Here is a 24,089-nt window from a genome sequence, read left to right as displayed (position 1 = left end):
ACACTGCACACGGCCTCCGTGGGGTTCCTACATACTCACCTTGGGTGGTTCCTTGGGTCCCCAGCCCTTCTACGTCTTCCGGGTACAGTCTTGACTCAATTCGTGGTTCGCATACCACTATTTAGTATATGTGTTTTGGTCTCCCCCGGTGACCACTGTGTACATCATGCTATTTACCTGTTTCTATTGAAAAGTAATGTGTGCATTGTGTCTATCTCCACATAGGAGATAGCTGTATGTGTTAGTGAGTGTATTATAATAAATACATATTTTTATAAATCCACTGTGAGGTTCTTTTTCACTTAATCTATATCCATAAGATTATACTCTGGCAAAAGAAGCTGCTTTACACTCCTTCTGGACTAAGCCTGCAGGCTGCGCTCCACAGAGAGCTTTTCTAAGGTTGTCTAAGACCACTTGCATAAGTGTGCATCACATACCAAGCCAGCTTCTCACATAGACCATGACCTTAGTCAATTTATTCTATCCCAAGTGGTGTGGATGCTTAACCCCTTCGGTGCTCATGACGGAGTGGTTCCATCATGCCCACCAGTGCTCTTGTGCTCATGACGGAACCATTCCGTCATGAGGACGGGGGCACGAAATCAATGCATTTCTGCCTTCCAAATGAAAGACAATGTGTAAAAAAGAAGCCTATAATTTCCTATAATTCTCATGCTAGTATGGGTACTCACAAAGTCGGAAATGTGCAAATAGCTACTGTTTCTAAACTCTATATTTTGTTCCAATTTCATAAATGCATAGGTGTTCTTCATACCGATTTTTCCCTGTATACATTTTCCCAAATTAATTGCTCGGGTTCTTGGTGAACCTACAAGTCCTATATATCCCCACAACCGGAAAGGTCCAGCGGATGTAACGGTATATTGCTTTCAAACAGCTGTCATAATTACAAGAAGTTACAGGTGAAAACGTTGACACAAATGGCTGTTTTTTTTCAACTAAGTTTCAATTTTTCCTATATTCAACTGTTAGTTTCTATGACGAAACCTTGAAGGATCTACACAAATGACCCCTTGCTGAATTCAGAATTTTGTCTACTTTCTAAAATGTATAGCTTTCCAGGAACCATTATTGCTTTCATGCCCTTTTTCGACCATTAACTGGAAGAAGGTTGAAAGCACACAAAATAGCAAAAATAGGCTATGTCCCAGTAACATGCCAAAACTGTGTAAAAAATGTTGGTTTTCTGACAAAAATCTGTCAGTCCCTAAAAGCTAGGAGAATGGTGATTTCATCCCCACAAACCCTTTGTTGATACCATTTGCAGGGAAAAAAACACTCTTTCATTTGCTGCACTTTTTTCCCATTTTTCCCCCAAAAAATAAAATAAATTAGCTGTATTTTGGCTAAAGTCTGTCAAAATAGATTTTAAGAAAGGAATGTACAACTATAAACAACTGATATCTGGTACTACGCAAGCATTTTAAAGTGCCCAAATAACCAACTCACAAAAGGCAATATTTACCATTATCAAAAAACTTTCTGACACTTCTAGAATATCACCTGAGATTCCCCTTCCACAGGCATATTGCAATACATTCAGCATATACTTTGCTGATGAAGTAACTAATAATAATAATAATAAATATCTTTATTTGATAGATAAAACCATTAAAATCTTTAAAACACAAGTTTTTAAGCATCTAAAACAGACAATTCATCTACACCAAGCATATGTCAGATGTTTAAACTTAAAGAGGGGGTTCTAAAAACGTTAACTAGAGGACAGATCTAGAGGACAGATCTGAGAATAGTTTTATCTGGGGTCGCAGATGTGCTTCTTCTCACGGACACAGGCATCACTGGTGATTCATTTCTAGTGGCTACCATGTCTATGAACTTCACAAGTCTGCAGCTCCTTCCCTGAAACAATGATCATTTGCATCTTGCCATAAATGAATGTTCAGCCCTTGAAATAGTGGCTTGAGCCAAATTCCCTTTCCCACCCCAACCGGGGGAACGAGCACAGCACATGACAAGTTTCCATCTTTGGACAATTCCCCCACATCTAATAGGGCCATTCTCAGCCTAAAAAGACTTAATTTATAGGATTTCGAGAAAGGGAGTAGTAGGTAGGGTTGGGTAATAGACTCCCCGTAGGTCGCTACTACAAATCAGTTGTGAGACTTAGATTTTAGTGTGAGGCTGTCGATTTTACTGACTGGCTTTTGATGGCTTTACGTGAAACTTTTAAATGAGTCGTATGAGATGTTTAGAGCCCAGGGGGAAATATTTGTAGGTCGATCAAATTTGTCAAAATCGCCTCTTGCCAGGGTGATGAAGATTGTTGTAGCATCTCTAGGCCTAGTTGAAAGTACCGGCAACTGTTTGTTTTAATTTAATCCACATATTCTGCAGATTAGCCCACTGTTCCAATATTTGATCTGTGAGGCCAAATTCTAATCAAACCTGAGGCTCCCTGGAGGAATTGAGCAGCTGAAATATTTGTCGGAATAGCTTTGATTGCTGCTGATTTAGATAGTGCCCACATTTTTCAGGAAAAGCTTCCACGCCATGTGTGAGCGAAGCCAGAAACTGTCTTATATAACTTGCAATAGTGGCAGTAATGAAGGGCCTGTGAGAGTAGATGCAGCTTTACACAACCCAGTGGCTAACTCTTCAGCTCGCTTTTGCAGGACTTCCTTGTGGAGACAGCAGATGCCGAAGGCCTGAAAGTTGATGCCCAGATATTTGTATGCAGTTACCTTGTCGATGATGTGGTCTCCAAATTTCCATGGCCAAGAGTGCCATGTGCATAGCCTTGTAAAAGTGACATTTTGGTGTCCCCTGTGTTTATTTCTAGCCCATTGGTACTGCAGTAAGCAGCCAAGTTGTTAAGTGAAGAATGCAGGCCAGTAGCCAAGAAGTCTAACATAATTGCATCATAGACGTACTTTATAACAGATAGCGGTTGACTATTAAGTGTCAGAGGGCACGATTTTGGATTCGTCAAAGCAGACTCTGTCTGCTGTAAATATGTTCAAGAAAATAGGGGGTAAAACACAGCTCTTTGTTGACTGAGACTCTTTTGGACAGGGTAGCTTCCACAATTAGTTTAACTTGCATCCAATAGCTCAAATAAAGAGTGACAATGGTGTTTAGATCCCAGAGGGCCGTATTACACAAGCGCCCCAGGGGTACAGCGGGCGTTTGCGCCAACTTTATGCTTTCCTGGGGCACTTTGAGACGTCTGAAGGGGCTACAGATAGTTGTGCGGCCCTTTTGTAATACATATAGCTCTGGCGCACATGCAGCGCCAACAATATCACTCATTTGCATGGGGGTGAGGCCCCAGGCAAATGCAAGCATCCCTTTGCCTTGGCGTCTGTATTTCATATTATAGACGCGGGCACAGAGGCAAAAAAGCGGTCACGAGACACACTTTCAATGTGCGTCCCAAAAGGTGGTGCACTGTCAGTGCACCCACTGATAGCCGCCCTCTGGAGGGGGGGAAGAGGGCTGCCATCAGTGAACAGTCACTCACTGCACCCGCTTGCAAGGGAATCTCTCTCCCCTCTCAAAAGTGCAGGAGGGTTGCAGCCTGTACAGTGAAAAAGCCGCTCCATTTTGCACTTGAATGTGCTGCCCCCAGGAGGGCAGCATGACTTTGTGGCTGTCTTGGGGGCAGAGCATTAAATGTAATAGGGCACACATTCCCAGTTTGTGCCATGCGCATCTATTTTAAGGTGCACTGTGGCGCAGAAATAGAAAGTGTGCCCTATGCATTATAGGGCCCCAGGTGCTTATCTTCTGTCACAGCCATGATCTATCTAAGGCTTCTTTATAGTCTATAAAGGATGCAAGCCATACACGCTTATAGGCCATGGTTGATTGAATTTGGAGAGCCAGTGCTACAATGCTGTTTTTGCGAAATTCTGGCTGGAACCATGGAATTATGTTTGCTTGGGAGACCAATCCCTGAAGGTCTTGAAGGACTAGTGAGGTAAAGAATTTTGCATCAACATCAAGCAGGGCTATAAAACGATAGTTTGCTGGATCTTCCTTGCTCCATTTCTTGTGAATGGGAACAATATATGAGCTCTGCCAGAATGGAGGGACCTAACTGGTTAGCAAGACATTGTCAAAGATGCTACTCATTCCGACCATTCAAAATTCTGGTTTGCTTTAAAGACTCTGACAGGGAAGCCATTCAATGCCGGGACCCTGTTACTTCTACCCGTGGCAATGATCTTTTGAATAGCTGCAGGATTGGACAATACTGGTCTATCCCCTAGAGGAGAAGCAACTGAATTTGACCGGTGTGGTAATGCTATTGCTTGTTTAGGATGTGCTGGTACCACATACATGACATCCGTATTAGCGCTGTACAAGCCAGCCTAAATATGTATCCCAGGTCCTGCTGTCTAATTAATTATGACCTGATGGGGATATATCTATAGATTTGTATTCATTTGACTCCAATGCAGCAACGTATTTTATTTAGTTTTGCAAAAGTTTCCTATCCATACATTAGAATGTAAATCTATTGCTAAATATAAGGTGAAATTAATTCGTGAGAATCTGAACATGATGACCAAGAAGTACTTAATTGCTCAATTAAAGAGCAAAGAGCGGGGGGAAAAAGTGTTACGGTTTGTTGGGAATACAAACGTTTATATGCTTTCAATCAAACAGTGGTCTTAGGCTACGGGACAGAGTAAGGGCAAACAATGCCATCAGCTCGATTTACTTGTATAAGGCTATAATGATAGGTGTGAGGTGCATCCAATCAGAAGGCATGTCGGCCAGTCCAATGAAAATCCGTTTTACAAACAAGAGCGCAGTTTAATTATGTAAGACCTCGCCGGAATCGGCTGAATGCCAGTGCATCATGCCTATGCACAACCATAACAGCAGTTGTGGCAGCGAGATGCCTTTCCTGGTCAAGAGCTAGCGGGTGCAAGCGGTAGGCAGATGATTTGTTTATTGAAAGTGCAAGACGCCTACTCCTGCAATGCGCTCCCTCTCTCAGGAAATCGAGGGCTTCTCCAAAACATCCCTACGGCAGCAGCGCACGATGGTCACCACCGTCACCGGCAGGAGGACGGTGGAGTCCTGGAGAGATTCCCTCTTACAGGTGGAGGAGGATACAGAGCACGGATCCGAGGCTGTGTGTGGCTATGTGGAGGACCACAGCCTGGACCTGCAGATAGGGGCGATCAAACCCTGGCTGCTACTGGTTGAGTCATTACTGTGTGTGACCTAATTTGGAGGGTGCCACACCACCCGCCCCCTGCATAACTTTGAATGTTCAACGTTCATCAGTTTCTTGCAGCGGCTGAACTTGTATTTACTACAGTGAATTTAAGGCGAAGGTTCCAGGTGACCTTACAGGATGTTCAGGGTTCTGCACACCATTACTAAATTACAGTGGTGACGGGATTACTTTTGTGACGAATGTGAAATGTTTGAGGGAATTCCACAGTTTGTTTATGTGCTATGTCTATTACTTGTCTAGGTATTTTTGGAAACTTGCACGGAGACACAATTTATGTAACCTCATTCTCAGTGCACAGAAAAGTCATGCAACACAATGACACTGCGATGCAAGCTTTTAAACTGGTAGCTTTTTTTTTGTTAATAATAACAAGACAAATTGGTCCGGACGCGAGCGAGTGCCCGCCGCGCGAAAGTGAAAGCAAGCGCGTGCGCTTGGTGGGGGAGCGCATTCCAGGCTGGGGAGCGGACCCTTTGAAGTATGATGCCGAGGGCGCCAGTGGGCTGAAGCGCTTCCCAGAACGGATTGCATGGCGGCAGGATGCACGTGATTGTGCGCGTGCTCGCCATGCAATCCACTTTTGGGAGCACTTTGAAATGCCCCTCTTACTAGAGTCTCGCATTGCGATTGCGTAAATGCAATAGCTAGGCGAGACCTAAAGTACCACAATACGTTCATTGTGTAAAGTGGTTGCGTACCATGATGAAACCCCTGCCACAGGGGTGCCAAGAAAGTGGGGTCATTCAACGGCAGATTTAATTAGCTCAGAATGTAATTCAAACATAGGGTGGTCCCAAGATGCAGCGCTGATTGGATTTTGTAATAGAGTTTAAGAAATTCAAGGACTCGTCCTTATAGCTGATCATCCAGGCCCCGTTTGTGTTTTTTAGCTTTAAAAGACCAATTGATCCAATTTAGGCTTAGAGAAGGGTGTCCTTCCCCAACAGCATGTCGTGGTTTATCCTATATCCTTGTTAGCACTGTCTTTTTGGGGAAAGTGGTCACTTTCCAGCTGATCGTCTATCTGAAAATCAAACCACTGACTGAACGGTGCAGTGATAGAAAGGTGTAATCCAAAACCACCCCACGTTTTGGTTTTTGCTGCCTTTCTTCATTGAGTTTAGTGTAAGTTTGGTAGTCTTGTTAAGTTTACCTTTCTTGGCAGAAAGGCCACTTTACTGATCGTCTGGGCTGAGAATGGATAAGTGGTTGGAAGAGCCTTTAACATTTTAAAAACTATTGGCCCAGTTGAGGTACTATTGAAGGCCGCACAATTAATATCAGGGTTTTAGAATTGGCACTTCTTTTTGCAGGTCTGTGTACTCCTGCATTGGTCGTGCTTTATAGGTTAATGAAGGGTGATCTATGCGTTTCGCTTGAGTGGCACTGGTAAGAATAAAATGTGATAGCTAGTTGTGTACCGTGGTGCGACTGGAGCCCCGTTCCGTACCACCCTTCTAGTCTGTTATGGCTGTATCTTGATCTCCAGATAGGAAGTGCTTTGTGTTGCTGTTAGAAATGGGATTTCTGGCTGGCTAAGGCGTGCGCCAAAGCCAGGCAGAAACCACCACTCTAGTCAGGGCAAGGGAATTACACGCCAAAGATAACCTCTGCTCACCCCCTTGGTAGCTTGGCACGAGCAGTCAGACCTATTCCGGAGGCAAGGTGTAAAGTATTTGCGCACGCACCCAGCGACAACATCCCAGGCCCACCACAATAGAAACTCCACACAAGGTTATATAAAACTAGCCTTTGTATTATCATAACACATTAGAATAGTAAGCACATATTATACACTGTGCCAACTGGCACTGGGCAATATTTACAAGGGATTATGTACACCTGACAGGGCCACATGGACCACTGTCAGAACCATCACAAAGCGAACTTAGTAAAAGTACAGCAGATCATAAACATACAACCTGCAACCACTGGGAATCACTGTTCTTAGCATCAGCCTGTAACATAAACTACTTTATGCACAGTATCACATTAGGTGCCAAACGCATTGTACGCCAACCTCATCCACATAACCACCTTATGCAATTCTCTGACAAGTCTAAACACATTAGACCCAACCTCCTAAGTATAACTACATTAGGGAACAACTCTCACTCGCATAAACCATTATACGCGAACCAACCTCATAATCATAACGCACATTTAGAGGTATCAACACAGGTGCGTAAATCATTCTACATACATTACATTTCCTAGCACCCAAGAATCATAGTAGGGCCTGGTGCCCTATAAATCTAACAATCCCCCCCCCGGCCAACTGGCCATCTCAGAAAGTGGGCTACAATGCCCTGTATCCCCAAAGTCAAGGCACGCGGCAAAGGCAGCGAAAGTCAAGGGTGCGCAATCTGCGCAGGCCTAAACGTAGCAGCTGGCACTAAGTGCTGCACAGCTGTGAGTGTCTGGGGTAAAGGAGGGCATCTCACTCCTAACTCAGGCATGTCCCCCAAAGCAAAAGAAAGACCTAAACGGTGCAGCTGCCCACTACTTGCTGGGCAGCTGTAAAAGTGAAGATGTGGCATGGGCTCTCACTGGGCATTGAAATCAATATGCAAAAGGTTGGAGCCATCTGGCTCTGAAAAGTAAAACATGCCCCGGTTGGAGCAACCACGGGCCCCTCTGGCCCTTGAAACAAATTATGCCCCACGTGGTAGCTGCCCTCTAGCCATCGGGGCAGCGGGAAACAAAGAATAGGGGCACGGCACCTCGGTGCCCTCTGGCCCCTACGGGGCTTGGAAATGACTTGTCCCATCGTTGGAGCCCGCAGGCTCTGAAAATAACTATGCCACACGTTGGAGCGGCCCGCTGCCAAAACGGGGCCGCTCTGGATAATGGCACTGCTCCTAGTGCCGGGACCGTTAGGGAGGCGCGGGCCCCTCGGAGCCCCTTCAGACGATTCGCCCCAGTGTTAGAGCGGCCGCCTTTCAGGCGGGGGCCGCTCAAGAATTTACGCTGCCATGCCACCTGCCCAGCCCTCACTTACCGGGCTCTTAATCAGGGGGACTTCTCTTCACCCGGTCCCTCTTCTGGGACCGGGGCTCGCACCAGCGTCGCACGTCTCGCTCTTCCCCTGGGGCTCCTGAGGCTCCCAGCCGCTCAAGGGAGCCCCGTGGGGATGCGAGGCACTTCCCACACTGTATTGGCTTCACCCGGTCCCCCGTCTCTGGACCGGGACACTAGGATGCGGCCAGCAGCACTCCTCCTACAGCGTGGGGCTTCCCTTTACTCACTGGAGCCTTGCAGGACGGCAGACTATTTCCTCGGGACACGGGGCGGGCTTCCTTCGCAAATGCGGAAGTCCCGCCCCCGTCAGGTGCGATGTCTCCTGACTTCCTCTTTGAGCCATCGGGCCGCGGCGGTGAATTATTTTCGGTGCCAATGAGAGGTAGGCTCCCTCGAGCGTGCAAATAAATGTAGCAGCGGGGTGGGCACCCGCGTTGGACTCCAATAAGCGGGGTGGGCTCCCGTAGTAATTAAAAAAATTAAACGAAGACGCAGGATGGGCACCTGCGCACTAAAAGATAAAAATAAGCGGGGTGGGCACCCGCCACTGCATGCATCACGACACCATGATAAAGCGCTCCCAGGTGCTAGGGGCAAAAGAACAAAGTCCGGTCTGTGGAAGAGCAAGTCCTCTGGTGTCAAGAAAAGCAAGGTATCCAGGGGCAGGGCAGAGTCCAGGGAGGCAAGCCTTCCCCTGGGCCCCAGCAGCACGCCCCTGGCAGATTCGAGTCCAAGAACAAGAACCTTTTCATGGGGTCACGGCCCCTTCTTTTATACAACATTTTCCTTTGTTATGCAACTGTAAGGCAAGGGGAGAACCAGATACAACTGGTTCAGGAGCACTTTGTTTTGCCCAGCTCCCCTCTCTATTCACAGGACAGGCCAGGGACATCAGACACACCACAGGAGGTGGAGCCAGCATTGTGGAGGGAAGGCCCAGCCCTATTCAGGTCCCAGGTGCAACTCCTCCCTCCCATCTACATGCAGATCTCTCCATTCACCACCGGGCAGACTCACCCTGGCTCCTGGAATTCCCCAGCCCTCTCCGCTCCTGTCAATCACAAGCCAGACAGGCAATTCACATCACACAGCTCACAGACATGCCAACTTCTAGAAGTGGCACTTCCCCACCAGTCACCATAAATCTGCGCACACCATTGCGCAGCATTTATTCCCACGAGATCGCCCATACCAAACTCGCCCCTGCACTCCTCTCACCTCAGGAACTACCATGGACACACATATCCCCCATGCATTCCTATGGGAGGGCAGGCCAGTCTCACTACATGTAACACAGAGCGCACGCACTTTACACTGGGACACAGTGCTAAAAGTGCCTACAGGCCTAAAACTACTAACACTACATAGGGAAAAAAAGGCCTGGCTAAATGCAAAAAGTTTGGGGGTGAACCTGCCAAAAGGGCCAGGTCCAACAGTTGCTGAGCTGCAGGTTATTGCAATTGTTAGTAGACTCCTCGGTCTGAAAGCTATCATTTGGAGCAGTGGCAATCCTGTGAAGACAGTTTGTCTTCCTTATGACCGCTTCAGGGGGAGGCCTAGACCAAATAGTCTGGGTGCCTACAGTTGTAGTTTCTTGCATCTTGACAGATGTTGCTGCTGATGTGAAGTGTGTTGAGCTGCCATGGTGCTCTCTGGGGATCCTGTTTGAACACCACTGTCTGTATTCACGTGGTGCATAGCAGATATTGTTGGTCGACCAGCCCTATTGTCCAGAACAGATGGTCTTGTGATCGTTGCAGCTAGAACTGAGTTTATCCTTAACAAAGGCTAATGTTTTTTCTCAGTTTTGATGGACGACACTTCGCTGTTGCTCTTTTAATTTCAGTTTCCTTAATCTTTTACGATTCTTTCTGGTTTTGGACAGCTCTGGTATAAAATCATCTTTGGTGTTCAAATCAAAGCAAGAAGACGATTGCATCAGATAGAGCTGTAAAATTGGCTCCACTTCCTCCAAAGGAACCGTCCACTGCATCTCGTTCTCATTTTGTTGTACATGAGGGAGCTCCCATTGCTGGACAACAGTTAATGGGTTTCTTATGGCATGTTGTATGTTAATGGAGCAAAAGTCAGTTTTTATGTGCACGAGGTAAGGGAGAGAAAGATGATGGATTTGTTCATGTGCTAATTGGTTTGCCATGTGGCCCTTCTTTTCTTCGCATTAAATTCAGTCCTGCTGTAAACTTATACTAATTGGAAGAGTCATTTTTAGGTATCGCCTATGCAGCGCGCATGCGCTGCATAGGAGAGACTTAATGCCATGGGCACAGCTTTAGGGACAAAAACGTACACGTGTTGCATTGCTTGCAATGGCAACGCGTGCACGTCTGGCATTTTCCTTGCGGGAGGGCGCGGCGCCATTTGGTGGTACCATATGGTCGCACGCTCCCGCAAGGGAATCTCGCAGGCCCCCTCCCCTGCGCAAAAAGTAAACAAGCAAAGTAAAGAAATAGATGTTTTTTTCTATTTCTTTACTTTTGCTATAATCGCAGCACCCGCGGTTTACATGCCGCGATTATAGCAAAAGTAAATATACTTATAAGGTCCCAAAAGCGAGACCTATTGGCTATGCCAATGCTTGTTTAGATATCTTGTGACCTATGAATTTTAACCTCTGTTAAATAAAGGTCAATCCATGGCTCGTTAATGCTTTAATCTATAAACTCTTTATCAGTGACATAATGGGCACTCCTCTCGGCCTGAGACGGCCCAGGTCTTGCTGAGGAATTAGTATGTCCTGGGCTTGAGATAGTGTTTATCATTGGTCTTGAGTCTGCATGTTTGTTGGATGGCAGAGAAAAAGGCTGGGATGACCCTGAGGCAGGTTGCGTGACTTACTTAATAGGAGATGGAGGGTAGGCAGAATGATGTTGGTGTGCTGTGAGATATCTTTGCCTTAATCTTTCAAACTGGGGAAAAAGTCCTGTTTAGGTGTAGCTCGTCTTTTACATGCTTTCTTTCCCATGTGAAGAGTTATTACTTTGCAGTTCTGGGCTTCCATGTGTTGGATATCGTTGCTTTACAGCATTGGTAAAATTGTGAAGATCTAAGGATTAACTGATATGTCGTTCTAAAGCATGGATAGCACTGAGGGGGCAGTGGTTTCCATGATGCTGACGAAGAACCAATGGATACTAATGCATGGCAGCTTTTTTGAATTTAGAATAGGGTTATGTCTTCCTTCCGTCCACATCACTTAACTCTTGGGACTGTGCCCTGTGGGTACTGTAAGCAGCTAAGTAGTTTGAGTGCTCAACGTGAGTAGAAGTAATAATTGCAAGTCAGGATTCCGCAAAAACTGTGTGGATTGGGCCCATATGACTGTCTATATAAATATATAAACTCGCTTTCACCTTTCTCACTTACCTCTTCCTGGAGTGTTTGAAGCCCCCCCCCCGATAAGTCCTCTTAACTGGTGGTATGACTGTATAAAATCATCTGCAGTCGTCTGTGCTGAGATAGCTGGCTAGACTAATATGATGCATGGCAAAAGCTGGTGAAGGCTGCAGACCTCAGGGGGTCAGAGCGGCGGAAGAACAGGAGCGGGAGGAGTGGCCCACTTCACTCCCAGACATTTTCAATCAGGTGGCAGCTGGCGTGCGGGCCCCCGAGGCAAGCACAATCTGCACTGGTCTAATGCCGGCCTTCTCGGTGCAGCGCAAGGAGCCTGTGGCCTATTGCCATCACTGCCACACCGCTGCCGCCTGTGGCAACCAGAGGTTCCTTTCTTGCTTCTTGCCTCCTGGCATTAACAGGTTGCTGAATCACTGGTTCAGTGTGGCAGTAAAAGCCCCTGCGCAGACTGCCCGGGACCTGAGCCGTGGCCTTGGGTTTGGCAATTGAAGAACCACAGCCACGACCTGCACTGAGGAGCCGAGAGGAGGAACAGAGCATGTAACTAAGTAGATTAAAGATTGAGAAAAGCACTTTCCACCGGCTACCACTCACCACCTTCCAAAATTCAAGACTAAGAAGGCAACTGATTTTGAAACACTCAGTGAAAAGCCTTTCTTTCAAATTATCTTAGTTAAAATCAGGCTCTCTTGATCGTTGTCCACTTCATAGTCTGTAACTAATTGTCAGTACAATTGCCAGCCATTTTCTTTTCTGTTAACTCATGCATAGAACAATGGATAGCTCCTCAGTCACTCAACGATACCTTGGTGGCATCACCTTTAAAGAACCAGGAGGTTGACCTGTGAATACTGGGGAAAGAAATGCACTCTCAATTTCTGGTGGGTGGCAAAAATATTGAAGACCATATAGGTAAAAAAAGCATATGATTCCCTGCAGGAAATTAACTTCCTGGACAACTTACAGAACTTGCCACCAAATCTGTTCTTTTATCTATTGCAGACAATCTGAGAGCTGACTTTGAACCAAAGACATATTAATGCATTGATCCTTTTGGACTAGTTGGTCGCTGTTCAATATGGTACCAAGCCTTTCTTAAGGATCATCTCCGGGCAGCAGGATTCAAAGGCACTGCTCTTAATTGATTCAAGTATTTTCACACTGACCAATCCGCCAAGTTCCCTACATATGGTTCCACTCAGATTAGTGGCTGGTGTAGTGTCCTATAGGGCTTTTCATTATACCCACATCTTTTTAATATAATTGTTAGCAATATGTGTAAACAGATGACATTCAAATGCCATTACGGCTACACAGCAACCCCTCTGCACATTCTGTTTTCCATCAGGTCACAACTTTGTCAGGATCTGAATGGGTCGTAACTGGTTAAAATTAGTTGCAGATAAAAGCTAAACTCTGATAGATAAAAAAATGTTATGGTGAACTGGATATCCGAAGTACTCTATACATGCTGAGAAAACTACTAACTCTTTAACAAATAATAGCAAAAGAACAGCCGTTGCTTCTATTATTGGATCCTGGCTATATTGTTGTAACTCCCTTTATTTAGGACTCACTACGTTCCTTTCAAATAAGGTGCAAGCTGCCAAAACACTACAGTATGTATGATCTTGGGAGCTATGATATATCCCCATACTCATCCTCTTCACCGTATCCGGCTTCACAACACATTAATTTGAAGTTACTATACCTTATCTTCAGACCTTTCTAGGGTAACACACTGCTATAACATTTACTGGGCCCTTTCTATTTTAACAGGTCTCTTGTATCACTCTTGATACCACTTACGTCAAATTGGTCCTCCGATGTGCTGAAAGTGTTTGGATATTTTGAAGGATGGGCAGTTACCCAATGAGGACCAAGAATATGATAACTGTAATCTTATTTCCAGAGTCATAAAATTGGATAAATCCACATGGATGGTTATTAACTTTAGTAACCCAAACCCATCACTCACTCAATCAAGGAATGATAAGTCAGAAACAGCACAATCCGAGTAATAATATGGACCTTAGTTAATAAATTGGAAGGTTAAAGATCATATGCATTCCATCAACGGTCACATACATCTATGGATAAAAGTTAGTAAAGGTTTAATCAATTATACCAAGCCTCTTGGGTTCTAAGGAATTTGGTCAATGTGATATGAGATAATCTTCCTCAGCTGATCCAGATTCTGAGCACATACATTGTAAATGCTGATAAGGATAGGCAGCCAGGTGAGTGCCTTTTGAAGGACTCTCAGGAAAGTTCAACAAAGTTACAAGTAGCCAGTCCAGTTCATCAAGACCGCGATCTGTCTCAGTCCGTTGCTGTATGCATGACAGGAACCCTCCAGCGGAAAGGTTCAATTTTTGTCAGGACACCAGTTTGCAGCAATGAGTCGGAAACAGAAGCCCCTCTTGTCCTTTCAAAATGAACAATTATACTTGATCAGCTTCCAGGGTGACACCCCCTGGCATCACCAAATTGTAAGACCACTCAGTTCTATTGGTGAGTGTAAAGAAAGATGAGGGTGAGGTAGCAGGAAAGAGGATTAAAATCCAGAAGAATAGATGGATCAATTACAAAGATCCTTAGGTCATGTAAGCATAGGACAGATCGAACAATAGGAAATTTTTTAAAAAACTTCAGGGTTCACTAATGCCACTTTCCCAAGCAGCTGTTCTAGAATGTAGCAAAAATTGTTGCAAACACACTGTTTAGTCCAAGAGAGGTCAAAGGAATCCGTTATCATTTCAGTACGGGTTGCTATTTCTCTAAAAGTTCCCATACAGTTAAGAATATTCAATCCATGACTTCACTGAAACAGGAAAGTAAGATGCGAGGCCTACATGAAGTTAGACTAATACACGACAAATTGACATTAATAATCTAAAGTCACATATTACTAAGAAACATAGCTTAGTATTTCTAAAATACGTTAATACATTCATAATTCATATCAATCTTATCATAATTAATACCTGTAAATCTGGAGTATTCATAAAATGTTAAAAGCGTCATCATTGTATGTATACAAAAAATCATATTAGTCCTTATCGTTTATGTGGATTTTTAACTAATAACACATGTGAAAATGCATTGTTATAGAAGTTTTATGCTAACACATCTAGATATGTTCATATAGCACCTATTTTTCTTTTTTCATTTTCGGTGCACACGTTATAACATGAAATGACATTGTAATTACTTTTCAAATTTAAATCAAAAATAAGTCGTAAACACTTTCTTGTAGTCTTAATTAATTTCATATTCATTTCAGGGAAACAAAGTCCATTAACAAAAAATTCCATTAACGTGAGCCTTTTTCTCCTACGTATTTCTTACACACATAAATGAACGAATATATAATTTCATTAATAATAGCCTCATCTATGTTAATGATATGTTTCTAAACTACCTTTCCTCCTGTATACTTTTACTGGCAGTGACTAGATGCATATTTGTATCGGGTTTCATAACGTGGAAATGGACACGTTTTGCCATGGTTTGTGTAAAAGTTGTCGTCATTTCTCTTGTCATTAGAAATTGTTTGATAAAGTCTTTGCTCTATCATCTCTCACCTTTGCTATGCATCATTTTAGGAGATATATCCCTTTATGCTCTTTGCTGCTGTGTAGCCAACCTACTAGTGGTACTGAAGATCTCGTAAACAAGAATTGATCACTGCAGTCTCCTCACTTCATACATAACATACCTGCATCTCAATGTAGTCGTGGCTTTTATGTTTGTCAACACTAGCATAAGGGCTCTCCTTTGCATAGCATTGAATATTATGCAGTGCCTCTATCTCAGACTGCATTCTTTCAATTCCTAAAAGCAAAACAAATACTTGCCAAAGTAGTCATTTCCTCTGGTTCATGATCTGGAAAATATAGCTATGTGCCTGCAGAGCGGGTGAATTAAAATCGTAGTTCCATAAATCCCAACCTGGCTCTGCAGTTGTAAAGAGCAATCCGGTGCATGAGTCTTTATCCGCTAACTGAAGGAGGGCTCATGGCCATGAGGAAGGGTGCACTGGTGGTCATCCCTAAACCATTATTGAGATATTGCCATGCAAAACTCCAGGGTGTCTGACTCATTCTGTACTTGTCTGAGACTCTCCTGAACCTCAGTCTTTAATATTAAACACCACTCAGTCACCTAGAGGTGCATCCGACTTCAACCTCTTGGTTCCTTAATTCATACTCTCTGCCGCGTAGAATATTTGGAAGTTAAATAAGAATAGACCAAATCATGTGAGTTTAATGATAGTTAGTCTACTCTTGAAACTAATTCTGTTTATATTTTTGTGATTTATGTTTTTTTTTTTTTGTTATGGTTGAAGGTAAATGTTTTCATTAATACTAAAATCTGTCATCAGATATTGATGGTTTTCTCATTATTCGCTTGTGGGGACCTAAAGCCTTGCTTAGCTCAAAGACATATTAAACTAATGTTTTATCCAAATAAAATGTGAGAAATGTATTTCTAATGCATGTTTAGTTTGTTCAAAAGCCTGGCAGGCTGTGTTTTAACATGTATGATCTATTTTAAAATTGCAGGAAAAAAAACTGGAGCTCCTCTTGGACAGTTTTGGAGGGTTCGATTTTGACATTTTACAAAGATGGAAAAAATCAGTCCACCAGCAGCATGGTAAAACATTTTTATTCCTCTTAATTTAATAATTCATTATTGAATTTAGACTTCGTTTTGCAAATATACAATATGTTGCTCCCTAACAACTGCACCCCAAACTACTCATTCATCGTGAAGGAACTCTCCAACCCCAGCTCCAGCGCCAACGACATCCCACCATCGCAAGCCCTGTGCAACTCCCTCGCCACCTTCTTTCACCGGAAAATCACAGACGTCCATGACAGTTTCAAACCCCGGACGACCCCTGCAGACCTCGCCGCACCGCACCCCACCGCCCACGACACCCTGACAACCTGGGCCAACGTGAGCATCGAGGACACAATCAAGACCATGGGCACAATCCACTCCGGATCCCCGTCCGACCCTCTCCCACACCACATCTTCAACAAAGCCAGCAATTCCATCGCACCCCACCTGCACAAAATCATCAACCTCTCCTTCGAGACCGCCACCTTCCCTGAGAACTGGAAGCACGCAGAGATCAACGCCCTACTGAAGAAACCCAAGGCGGATCCGAGCGACCTCAAGAACTTCCGACCCATCTCCCTGCTTCCGTTCCCAGCAAAGGTCATCGAGAAGATAGTTAACACCCAGCTCACCCGTCACCTCGACGACAACAACATCCTGGACCCCTCCCAATCAGGATTCCGCAGCAACCACAGCACCGAGACCGCCCTCATCGCCGCCACAGACGACATCAGGTTCCTTCTAGACAACGGTGAGACGTCGGCCCTCATCCTCTTGGATCTCTCCGCCGCCTTCGACACCGTCTGCCACCGCACACTACGCACGTGACTCCAAGATGCAGGGATCCTGGAGAAGGCCTTGGACTGGACCACCTCCTTCCTGTCCGGCAGAACTCAGAGACCGCCTCCCTCCGTTCCAGCCAGAGGCCTCCTAGATCATCGGCGGCGTCCCTCAAGGATCTTCCCTCAGCCCGACGCTGTTCAACGTCTACATGGCACCACTAGCACACATCGCCCGACAGCACGACCTCAACATATTCTCCTACGCCGACGACACGCAGCTGATCCTCTCCCTCACCAAGGACCCCCACACCACCAAATCCAACCTCCACCAGGGAATGAAGGCAATCACAGACTGGATGAAGGAAAGCCGACTTAAGCTTAACTCAGACAAAACGGAGATCCTCATCCTCTGGTCCAACCCCTCAGCATGGGACGACTCATGGTGGCCCGCATAACTGGGGACCCCCCCGGCCCCCACCGACCACGCACGCAACCTGGGAATCATCCTCGACTCAAAACTAACCATGACCAAACAAGTCAATGCAGTCTCCTCCACCTGCTTCAACACCCTCCGCATGCGCCGCAAGATCTTCAGATGGATCCCGACAAACATGAGGAAAACAGTCACCCAGGCCCTAGTCAGCAGCAGACTCGACTACGGAAACGCCCTCTACGCCGGAGCATCGTCCAAGCTCATCAACAGACTACAGAGAATCCAGAACGCCTCTGCACGCCTGATCCTCGACATCCCGCGCTGCGACCACATCACCCCCCACCTAAGGAACCTGCACTGGCTCCCAGTCGACAGGAGAATCTCCTTCAAGCTCCTGATCCACGCACACAAGGCACTCCACAAGACCGGACCAGCCTATCTCAACAGCCGACTCTCCTACGTACCCAACAGGAAACTCTGCTCTGCTGACCACGCCCTGGCCACGGTCCCACGCATCCGTAGAACAACTTCCGGAGGCAGGTCCTTCTCCCACCGTGCCACCAGGACCTGGAACACCCTCCCCCTCTACCTACGACAAACCGAAGACCTTCTGATGTTCAGGAGACAACTCAAGACCTGGCTCTTCGACCAGTAGCAACAGCTCCCCCCCCCCCCCCCCCCCCCCCCCTCCCCTTGAAACCCTTACGGTTATGTAGTGCGCTTTACAAATTACGTGATTGATTCAACACCTTTCCAGTACCACCTTCAACTAGCACATGCTGCTCTCTAACTCAGATGGCAGAACAGTGCGAAGTGCTAATCCCCGTTCATGGACTCCTTCCCATCAACCCATTAGCTAATCTACTTGTCTATCAATATACCACCTCTTGTTGTTATGGAGACATTAATTTCCAATTGACCCCCCCCCCCCCCATCTCCTTTGTAAACAACCCCAGATTATCATACGTAATGACTTATCTCCACTCTGATGATTTCAGCAGCACACAACACTTGACACTTAGGTCATCTCTTTCGGACCTCAACCCCTATCCACAGGCCCAGATTACATTGTCCGTCCAAGTTATCAACTTGACATACACTTGCACCAATGCAGGGAATTCTGCATGCAAGAGGAGCTCAACGTCTTCATCTTCTACCAAGAGCCCTATAATATAAAAACCAATTACCAACATCTGGCATTATGGTTGTTTGTCCAAAACTGAATTCAATAGAAGCTGCTTATTATCTTAATAAATGTCAGCTCTCCTGAATTGTTACCTGCCACTACCTGTACTTACCCTGTTCAGCTAACTTCGAACAAGTAGCTCTACCAAATCCACCATTAACCCTGAAGAGATATAGACAGTATTACCCATAGCAGAAATAAACTGTTCCCAGTACCTGCACATTTTCTTTGAGCACCATGTGTCTGTGCATTATGGCCCTTGGCCCTGAAGGAGGGGGCCTGATGTCCCCCATAAAAGTAGTTGCATGCTGCACCTAATCAACCTCATTGGGGAAGTCATGTTCTTCCAAAGGTGCTAAGACACTCCTGTGCAAATTCTCACTCACTGCCTCCTTCAGCACTGGAATTCTACATAGGAGTAACATATTAGAAAGAGGCCAGGGCTCCTGTAGACAGGTCGTGCCATGCCCACTTCTCACTTGTGCTCTGTAGGTTTACACTTTGTGTGTGCCACTTTTTAGAGGTACAGAAAGTATAACTATCTTTTTTTATTGAGCACAAAATAATATTTTAGAGAATGTTCCAAGGCTTGTTTATTGTATTATATTCATTTATTTTGCTGTACTGAGAATGTAAATCGATTGGTTACATCACGTATGTCCCATTTGCCTTTTAGTTTTACAAGGATATCATGCTATTTTCTATTTTTCTATTGTCAAAGGGTTTATTAATCCTGATCTGGGATTTGATACCTAGTCTGAGTGATTGCCCAATGTTGGCTATTAATTGTTTTTCTCAGGACTGACTTTCACCAGTCCTTGGAATCATCACCTTTATTTTTCTTAAGAATAACCGAATGGTAACCTTGAATTGTAATCTTTCAAGGACAGCATATACACTACAAAACGTACAACCCCGCAAACATGAAACATGTACTATAACAGAAGGAAATCTGGGTTTTGGCTACTGTAACCAAAGCGTGATGTTATCTTGCAATAGATATGACCCTCTCTTCCTTTTTTCCTAGAAGCAGTCTTCCAGTTTGAATACTCCTGAATACACAGTGGAACTTAAAGGGGCAGCAATGTGCTGGGCACCGAAGGAAAAGTCTAGCAAGAAGAATGTTCTAGAGGTAACCTTTTAGTGACTGTCGTCACATCTGCTCTTCTTTCACTTACAGCCTCTGCATTGCTTAGGCTGAACATCTGTATTTGTTCAGTACCTTGCGTTGCAAGATTTATGATATGCATTTGGCTGCTTGCCACATAACAACAATATGCTCACTGTTGGGGGAGACTCCAAAGTTATATTTTTGATTTTTCTGTTGGAACATTTCAACCATGTTTGCAAGTGTTTTTTCAGTCACTCCCATATATCAAACATCTGTTATTTTAGCGCCAAGACACCCAGTTTAAGAATACATGTATTATGATTGCTATGCTATACATGTGCAACTAACAAACACTAATTTTGAGAGGTGATGTGGCATAGTGGGTAGAACAGCTGACTTTGGAACTGGGAAACGACATTCCAATCCTTCCTCTGCTGAACACCTTGCGACTCTGGGCAAACCACTTAATCTCTCTGGTGTACTTTGTGCTTCTCATGGGATACGTCTGGTTGTCATGTAAAGTGCTCTACTGGGCTTCGACCAAGTTCCTGCTATTATAAAACTGCAAAAGAATTAATAAAACATATTGCGTAGTCAAATAATCAGTTCAGTTCAAAAACTTTATTTCGATTACTTTAGATCAAAAAAGTACTACACAGAACAAAGCACTTACAAACACAAATAATACAACTTTTGAATACTCATTTTTCAGTCCATTACAATAGCAGCAGAGAAGAGAAATTTTCATTTAAAAAGACCACAGAGATTCATCATAAAAATACTTCCGTTTTAAAAACATGATCTAAAATTAAAAATATATATTATTTTAATGCTAAAAGACATAAGTCAGCTACAATTTGTCCAAGTGGCACAATACAATATAAAGGCACCCTAGAAAGGGGGAAATTTAAGACTACCAGGAGAACACTTGGCGCGTCTGATTCACATTGCCACATTTGGCCATACAGAATACAACAATACGATTTGAGTCTGACTGCAGTATTCTGAACGACTCCTGGTGCTTCCTAGCACCCAGATTTCTGCAAAGTGGAACTATCCACTTAGCTTTAGACTGTCTATACAAAGGACAAAAAGGTATAACCTTCTTGTGTGACTCAGGTCCTCCTTTACAACAAATACAGTTCTCATCCACCATGACCATTTCTTTGTATCATTTTTTAAAAATGTTTTTACAGGTAGGCATCCATACCTGAACTGTAGATATAGTTTCCTTGCTAGTGGAGGTACAATTTTATCAATAGTGCGCTCATATAACGGGGTTGGTTTAAAATCAATAAAAGCAGCAGATAGTGATCCTTTACAATTTTGTATATTATCCATCACAACACGATCCCAGTAAAAAACTTTAAGACTGGACTTTTGGATTTGACACAAGGTCTCCCGAAAGTCCCAGTATGTGTCAAGTTTTAACCTCTGAGCCTTAACAGTGCGGAGCCACAAAATCTTACTTACACATTTTGGTAACATTAGGTCACAAAGACGCACCCTATAAGGCTTTAGTACTATAGTAGACCATAGTCGATGCCAGAACATGAGCAATCTGAACTTAATTTTTGGGGTAATTCTTTTGTGGGCCGAATCTAAATAAAGTCACTTGGGAGCCCCATATCTCCGCACCGTATAGAACAGTTCCTAGAGCCTTAAATTTAAATCTCTAATGCGGGACCCACCTTTTGGATATGGTTTTCCTGTGCATTTTTGCTATGTTTGCCATCTGTTTTACCAGGGACAGCTATGCCCTTTCCTCCTGTGGAGACCGACATAGATTTCTTGTAAATTTCATGCCAAGATGATCAAACTCAGCCACTACTGCTAGAGGGATATCAACCACAAGCAACTGCCTCCTACACGGAGTTGTTAGTCTGGAGAATAAACCCTGCATTTGGTCTTGGAGCTATTAAACTCCATGCTCCGCTCCAGACAAAATGGCTGTAAATCATTCAGCAGTTGCTGGAGCCCCTGTGGCGACTTAGAAATAATTTATATACAGAGTGAAAAGCATGGGCGCTAAGCCGTCCTCGCCCCTCCTCACTTGGGCCAAGGTGTCCACTTGTAAGATAGAAGGGGAGCCAGAACTCCCATTTCTTCTAAAACACCCCATAGCTTGTCTCTTGGAACCATATCAAATGCTGATCGAAGATCAACAAAGGGAACATATCAGTTCCCTCCAGTAAATCCAAATAAACCGAAAGATCTGATCTATAGTACTTGTATTTGATATAAAACTTGCCTGCCAATCTGAAATAAAATTCCCCTCACAAAGCCAATACTGAAGATGAACAAGCACATGCTTAAAAAAATACATTCAGGAGGGATTCTATCAGACCGATAGGCCTGTACTTGGCTGTAAGTGCACTATCACCCTTCTTGAAGATGGTAACAATTTCAGCTAGCTTCCAAGAGTGGGGATGTCTATACCAGCTAGGATACTGTTAGAGAGCAGGTTTATGTATGGCCCCCAAATTTCTGGGTTTTCTCTATACAGATCACTAGGAATCCTGCCAGGACCTGGGGCACGGCCTGAAACACAAGAATTAATTGCCTTTTTGGTCTCACTTAGTGAACATTTCAAATTGCTGGGCTCAAAAAGGGCACCACTATCTAATGAAACACCACTAGCATTCACTGCCCTAGACTTATTTGAGTACAACTGACTAAAATGCATTACCCACTCATCTGGTTGGATGCTAAAATCAAGCGTTAGCTTACGTCCACTTGAAGCCGCAACAACTGTTCTCCAAAATGCAGGTTCACCCATAACGAATTCTCCTACTCCCTCTTTGCATTTATAAGCACTTTCCAATAGTGTGCACTAGAGTTAACTAACTCTATTTGGGATCTAGTTTTAATGGAGGCAAGGAGGTCACCTTAAGGCACTCTACAAGCACTATTATACCAAGAATCAGGCCTTGGTTAAGATTTCACTTTTCTTCTATCCTTTCCCAGCACTTCCCTTTTTATACCCAATAACTTGTCATGGCTGTTTGCCAGCTCCTCACTTCTCAACTCACTGTGGAGTTTGGACAGGTGTTTGTAATCTGCAATAACAGTTCCCTTAACAATATCGAGGGTTGGAAGGGTTCTTTACTACCCAGCCCCACCTAATAGATCTTAGGTCAGGATCGTTTATGCTCTAGCCAAGTTGCTTGTGCAAGGGGAGCAATGTGCTTGCTGCACCGTAAGGCAAGTTTAATCATCTCTCTTGCTCCGGATCAAACCAACGGCTGAAATTAAGTGCTGATCCTAAGGTAAATGTTGCTGAATGATCACTTTGTCTAACTTTGACAGCAGAATGTACACTTCAGGTTGATGTAAGTTGGGATAGTTTAACTTTTTTTTTAATTACTCCACTATAACTTTTTCAGAATGACGAGGCTCCGGACGTTCTTTATGCATATGGATAATTTCCAACCATTCTTCCTGGACATTTCAAACATTCACATAGTTTTCTGAGATTTGACTGTATTATCCCAAATTTTTGCCCTAATCGCCAGAACTCTTGTTCACAAGTTGGGAATGCTGGGACCAACACATTTAGTTATGTAAACATGCTTACCACATCATTCCAAACTATTTATTTCTGTGGATTATTCTGGTCAGCAGCTTTTGAAGTGAAACTGAATGCTAGGATCAGATTTCCCTGGAATTCTCCTGACTTATTTCTTTTTATATATTTGAATTTTTCATACCGAGGACTAGACCCATGGGACAGAAGCTAAGATTTTTCAAAACCTATTACATACATAAACAAATTGTTGTATAGAGTAGAGTGGACCCGCCTGAGTGGATCAAACAAGAATATCAGATTGTATTATGGGTAAATCTACAAACATTTACAAGATAGAAGCAAGACTGGGGTATTAATTAATTGATGCACGTGGACAAATAGACAAGTCTGCAAAAAAGCCATTTTCAGTTCGCAGATCAACATAGATGACATGTTTGCACTCTTTAAATCAATGCACTTTTGGGATTTTTTAATAACTGCATTCTCAATAATCGTGCAAGAGTTCATAATAATGTGTGTGTATTTCATCCCTGTACAGCTGAAAACACGGGGAGGTTCGGAATATCTTGTCCAGCATGACAAAGATTCCATAGCAAGAGATTGGTATAACCTTATATTGGACAGCATCCAAACGATGGTAAGTCACAAAAATAACTCCGACACAGAAGTACAGAAGGCTCTCAGAGAAAATCTTGTTCTAGAATGTGTTTTGAAATTCCATTCAACAGTATCTTTCCTAATACAACATTGAAATCTGCATACTAGTATATATCTCAGTGCAAAG

At 44.1% G+C, this 24,089-nt stretch overlaps 1 protein-coding gene across 30 annotated transcripts in view; it reads left to right on the top strand.

The window, feature by feature from the left end:
* Positions 1 to 24,089, top strand: part of ARHGAP27 (Rho GTPase activating protein 27) — a 1,125,989-nt gene that overhangs the window by 913,934 nt on the left and 187,966 nt on the right. For 20 of the 30 annotated variants that reach the window (XM_085650847.1, XM_085650970.1, XM_085650857.1 and 17 more), the window contains 3 exons: positions 16,204 to 16,294; positions 19,693 to 19,797; positions 23,844 to 23,942. In XM_085650847.1, coding sequence (XP_085506973.1) covers positions 16,204 to 16,294; positions 19,693 to 19,797; positions 23,844 to 23,942 — 295 coding nt within the window. The remainder of the gene's footprint in view (positions 1 to 16,203; positions 16,295 to 19,692; positions 19,798 to 23,843; positions 23,943 to 24,089) is intronic. The other 10 variants (XM_085650850.1, XM_085650937.1, XM_085650983.1 and 7 more) reach the window with 1 other exon arrangement.

The sequence above is a fragment of the Triturus cristatus genome, chromosome 1_1, assembly GCF_964204655.1.
Source record: "Triturus cristatus chromosome 1_1, aTriCri1.1, whole genome shotgun sequence".
Lineage (NCBI taxonomy): Eukaryota > Metazoa > Chordata > Amphibia > Caudata > Salamandridae > Triturus > Triturus cristatus.
The sequence above is the reverse complement of the archived record's forward strand: the minus strand, read 5'-3'. Positions and strand labels throughout refer to the sequence as shown.